Source organism: Vombatus ursinus, unplaced genomic scaffold, assembly GCF_900497805.2.
Source record: "Vombatus ursinus unplaced genomic scaffold, bare-nosed wombat genome assembly UNPS02012719.1, whole genome shotgun sequence".
NCBI classification, from domain to species: Eukaryota; Metazoa; Chordata; class Mammalia; order Diprotodontia; family Vombatidae; genus Vombatus; species Vombatus ursinus.
Window position 1 is genome coordinate 2,239 of NW_020952497.1, and position 5,798 is coordinate 8,036.

Here is a 5,798-nt window from a genome sequence, read left to right on the forward strand (position 1 = left end):
GCAGGAATTTATAATTGATCTTAAAAGAAAATGGGAAGAATGAGAGATTCTTGAGTGTGCATATATATGTAGGTGAATGGGAAGTAGGTAGGGGGATATTTAATCTGATTAGATCTTCATGAGAGAAGATCAGTTTGGCAGCAGATTTCAGACAGGGAGATTAACCAGAAGGCTATTGTAATAAACCAGGGAAGAGTGATGAGTCCCTGTAGTGGGGTAATGACTATAGGAGTTTAAAGAAGGAAAAGTATCTGGAAGGTGTCATGAAGGTAGAAGACAAGATATGACAATTAATAAACTGTCTGAGGTGTTTTGGAGAGAGGGGTTGCCAATAACAACAAGGTTGACAGTTTAGGTGACTGAAAGCATGAGTAGACACTAGAGAATAATGGGAAAGTTGACATGAGTGGAAAGTTTCAAATTGAAAGATATTAAGTTTTGAGGATATAACTCTGCCTGATTTCTTATTTCAGTCTAGTCATATAGAATAATGAAATAAGTACATTGAAAGTTTACATTTTTTCATTACCTTGACGTACTTGGCATCAGAAAACCTGAGTGTGACTTCCAACATAAGCCTAGCTACTTGTGTGATCATGGGTAAGGCTGGTGTCTCTGATCACTTCAATTTGCTCATCTCTAAAATGATGGGGCCCTCTGGGTGACTTCTAAGCTCCCTTTTTGACTCTGAATCTAGGATTTTATGCTAAAATGAGCAGTGACTCTCCATGAGTTGTGGTTACATGGCTATCATAGGTAATGAAGGTTTAACAGTCTTTTGGTGAACAGTTCTACCATGGTAGTTGCCCACCACTCAGTCTTTATTTAAAAAAAATGATATCTTGCCTTAGGTCCAGCATTTTTTCTTCTCACTGAGTAATCTTTCTTTTTTTTAACTTAATTTTTTTAACATGTGTTTTTAAAACTTTGATTTCCAAATTTTCTCCCTTCCTTCCTCCCCACCCACCCTCATTGAAAAGGTAAGCATCTTGCCACAGATTATACATGCATAGTCATGCAAAACAACTCCATAGCAGTCATGTCGTGAAAAACTAAAAATATTTCCCTTCATCCTATCCATTCATCCATTTATTCTATTCTGTCTTTTGACCCTGTCCCTCCTCAGAAGTATTTGCTTTTGATTATCCCCTCCCCCAATCTACCCTCCCCTCTTTCAACCCCTGGCACTCTTGTCCGCTTCCCCTCTTATTTTCCGGTAGGGCAAGAAAGATTTCCATACCTCATTGTGTACGTTATTCCCTCCTTAAGCCAAATCCTATGAGAATAAGATTCAATAATTCCCTCTCACCTTTCCCCATTTCCCCTCCACTGTGAAAGCCTTTTCTTGTCTGTTTCATGTGAGATAATTTACCTCATTCTACTTCTCCCTTTCTCCGTCTCCCCGTATAATCCTCTCTAACCTCTTAATTTTATTTTCCAGATATCACCTCTTCATCTTCAACTCACCCTGTGCCCTCTATCCATCTATCTATCTATCCATCTATCTATCAATCTATTTATCTATCAATCTATCTATCTATCTACACATACATATGATTTTTTCCTCCCACTAAACCTAATACTGACAAAGGATTCATGAGTTGCAAATATCATCTTTCCATGGAGGAATGTAAACAGTTCAATCTTAATAAGTCTCTTATGATTTCTCTTTCCCCTTCACCTTTTCCATGTTTCACTTGAGTTTTGTATTGGAAAGTCAAATTGTCAATTCAGCTCTGGTCTTTTTCTCAGGAGTGCTTGAAAGTTCTCTATTTCATTGAATATTCATTTTTCTCTCATGGATTATACTCAGTTTTGCTGGGTAGGTGATTCTTGGTTGTAATCCTATCTCCTTTGCCCTCTGGAATATCATACTCCATGCCCACTGAACCCTTAATGTAGAAGCTGCTAAATCTTGTATTATCCTGATTGTGTTTCCACAATACTAGAATTGTTTCTTTCTGACTGCCTGCAATATTTTCTCCTTTACCTGAGAATTCTGGAATTTGGCTACAATATTCCTAAGAGTTTTCTTTTGGGGATCTCTTTCAGGAGGTGATTCATGGATTCTTTCAATTTCTATTTTGCCCTCTAGTTCTAAAATATCAGGGCAGTTTTGCTTGATAATTTCTTGAAAGATGATGTGTAGGCTTTTTTTTTTGGTCATGGCTTTCAGATAGTCCAATAATTTTTAAATTCTCTCTCCTGGATCCATTTTCCAGGACAGTTGTTTTTCCAATGAGATATTTCACATTCTCTTCTATTTTTTTCATTCTATTGGATTAGTATTACAGTACCTTGATTTCTAAAATTGTTACTAGCGTCCAATTTTTTTCCATTCTAATTTTTAAGGAAGTATTTACTTCAGTAAGATTTTGGACTTCCTTTTCCATTTGACCAATTTGGGTTTTTAGGGCATTCTTCTCCTCATTGGTTTTTTGGACCTCTTTTGCTATTTGGGTTAGGATATTTTTTTAAGATGTTATTTTCTTCAGTATTTTTTTGGTTCTCCTTTAGCATCACTCTCAATTTTTCCTCTACTTCTCTTACTTGCTTGTCAAAATCCTTTCTGAGCTCTTCCATTGCCTGGAACCAATTCAAATTTTTCTTGGAGGCTTTGGATGTAGGAGCTTTGGCTTCATTGTTTTCTTCTGGTTGTATGCTTTGATCTTCCTTGTCACCAAAGTAAGACAATATAGTCTGACTTTTTTTGTGCTGCTTGTTCATGATCCCAGCCAATTACTTGAGTTATGAACTCTTTGTTAAAGTAGGGATCTGTTTCCAGTGTGGAGAATGTACTGTCCCAAACTTCAGGGGTTTTGTGCAGTATTTTCAGAGATACTTCTGAGGACCTGTAAATTGTCAGTTCTTCCAAGGTGGTATGATCAAGAATGAGGTGTTTATTCCTTTCCTGGCTGGTGCTCTGGTCTATGAGTGACCACAAGCACTCTTTTCTGTCTTGGAACTGTGAGGTGGATTTCCTCTCCACAAGTACTACAAGCTCCACCACGCCAGAGCTCCTCTTCACCCCAGGACCTCCACCCACAACTGTGACCCAGATCCAAGCACTGGCAAAGCAAGAGAATCTTGCACCAGCAGAGAGATCTCTACAATCTCCTTCTGATCAGTCACTCGATTCCCCCTCAGTCTGTGGGCTGGAAGCTCAGGAGGCAGCCACCAGCCCTGGCCAACCTCAGGGACTGGAACTGAGACCTCTGTGCTTCTCTCTTTCACTGCAAACATAGACTTTTCCTGCTGACCTTCTAAGTTGTCTTTGGTGTTCTTGGGTTGAGAAGTCTGGACACCACCACACCTGCCCATGATTCAGAACTCTGAGTCCTGCTCCAGCTTTGCTGTGGCCCGCGCACTCATGCCAAACTGCGTTCTTCTCCCAGAATGGCATGATATACCTTTCCAAATGAACCATCCAGGTTGCCTTGGGCTGGAAATTTGTTTCACTTTGTGTTTTTGCGGGTTCTGCTGCTTTAGAATTTGTTTAGAGTCATTTTTTATAGGTATTTGGAGGGGTTTGGGGGAGAGTTCAAGCAAGTCACTGCTTTTACTCCACCATCTTGGCTCTGCCCCCTGAGTAACATTTCCTGAGGAGACCTCCCTTTCTACACTATTTAGCAGGGCACAATGAGTAAAATTCAACTTGGAGCCAGGATTCCTGTGTTTGAATGCTACCTCTGGCACTTTCCAGCTGGGTAAGAAAGAGTATATCACTTAACCTCTCTGGGTCTCAGCTTTCTCATTTGCAAAATGGGAATGATGTCTGTAGAATTACTTGCAGAATTATTTTGAGGTTTAAATTAGGCATTGTTGGTAAGGCATTTTGTGAACTTTAAAGTATCAGTTATTGTTATAATTACTCATACTTCTTGAACTTTTTTTCTTTCTTTTTAACCAGACATATGATTTCATTGGATTTGGGAATCTAACAAGGAAGCCCCACTACCCATCCACTTCATCCAGTGCTTTGTGGCTTCTTCACTTACAGAGATACCGTGGTAGTTGCAGACGCACTTATTTGCCTAGAGCCACCTCATAAGAAGCAGTGCATGAAAGTTTTCCTGACTCCAAGATTATTTTTCTATCTACTCCCTTATCTCAGGCAAGATTTTTAGACCCTCCCTTCCCATTTGACTTTAAAAACTCATTAACCTTTTCTACAATTTCAAATAAAATGTTAAATATGTAGTTGCACTCTAAGTATATAATTTAAAATAATAACTTAGAGTTAGATTAATCTGTTGTATTTTAATCATTGACAAAAATGATTTTGACTCATTTCTCCCGTCCTTTGGTTACACACAAACTCATTACCATGAAAGAAATTTACTAGCACCAATTACTTCTAAAATGAAAGGGGATGAATCACAGTCCTTAGCATTGAGGATGTTGTATCTCTTCATTCCAACTCTACAACATTCATCGATAACAGAATAAGCAGTTCCATGCAGAAGACTAACGATTGACTCAATTTAAAATTAAAACAACTGGACTTTCTGGGTGAGGTATAAACAAGGTCTCATTAGAGGAAGAAATGAAGACAAAAGGAAAGAACCAATAAGACTGTGGGAAAATCAGGAAGTTGGCAAAAGATTGACCAAAATGGAGAACAAAATCAATGTAACTGAGTTCATTCTGCTGGGCCTTACACAAAGTGCAGAGCTTAGAAAAATTTTCTTTGTCATTTTCTTATTCATATATATTATCACAATTATAGGAAACATACTCATTGTCATAACCATGACTGCCAGCCAAACTTTGAGATCACCCATGTACTTTTTTCTAAACTTCTTATCTACTGTGGATGCAATCTACTCTTCGGTTGTTGCTCCAAAGATGGTTTTGGATGTACTCTATGAGAAGACAACTATCTCTGTGGAAGGCTGTCTGACTCAGCTCTTTGCAGCCCATTTTTTTGGTGGTGTTGGAATCATCCTCCTTGTAGTCATGGCTTATGATCACTATGTGGCCATCTGCAAACCCTTGTACTACATGACTGTCATGAATCATCATGTGTGCCACTTGTTGGTGGCAGCGGCCTGGATGGGAGGCTCAGTACATGCCACCATACAACTTCTCTTCATGGCCCATCTTCCCTTCTGTGGCCCTAATGTTATTGATCACTTCATGTGTGATTTGTTCCCATTGCTGAAACTGGCCTGCATGGACACCCAAGTTCTTGGCCTTTTAGTCATTGCTAATAGTGGAGTAATGTGCCTGTCAATCTTTCTCATACTAGTTGTCTCCTATGTTGTTATCCTCTCTTCCCTGAAGGGTGGGAGCTCAGAAGGAAGGAGAAAGGCCCTTTCCACTTGCAGCTTTCACTTCACAGTGGTGGTCTTGTTTTTTGCTCCCTGCATTTTCTTATATGTGAGGCCAGTAGTCACTTTTCCTATAGATAAAGCTGTAGCTGCATGTGCTTCTATGATTACTCCTATGTTAAACCCCTTGATTTATACCCTTAGGAATACAGAGGTAAAAAATGCCATGAAGAAACTCTGGATTAGAAGAATGCCTTTGACTGTTTGGGTAAAGTTAGCTTACTAATTGAAAATCATTCAAATATAGCAGAAGGATACAAATGTTTTGATGGATTAATATTTAATCAATGCACGTACTCCTTTCAGTAGCAAAGATCACAATCTTTTCATAAATTTCCACATTGAATTTTCCTAGGCCAATTTTTCCCCCTGTAAATCATTAAGAGAGGTTTTGGTGGACATGACAAACCCAAATATTAAATAAGCCTGAAGATATTTGAAATATTCCATATCCATAGTCATCCA

At 38.8% G+C, this 5,798-nt stretch overlaps 1 protein-coding gene across 1 annotated transcript; it reads left to right on the forward strand.

Annotated features, from left to right (window-relative positions):
• Positions 1 to 4,614: 4,614 nt before the first annotated feature.
• Positions 4,615 to 5,541, forward strand: LOC114040134 (olfactory receptor 4C6-like; the record flags this gene model as incomplete). The annotated part of the gene is made up of 1 exon (XM_027858131.1): positions 4,615 to 5,541. A coding segment is annotated over exon 1 (927 nt), but the record flags the coding sequence as incomplete, so codon positions are not given.
• Positions 5,542 to 5,798: the final 257 nt, after the last annotated feature.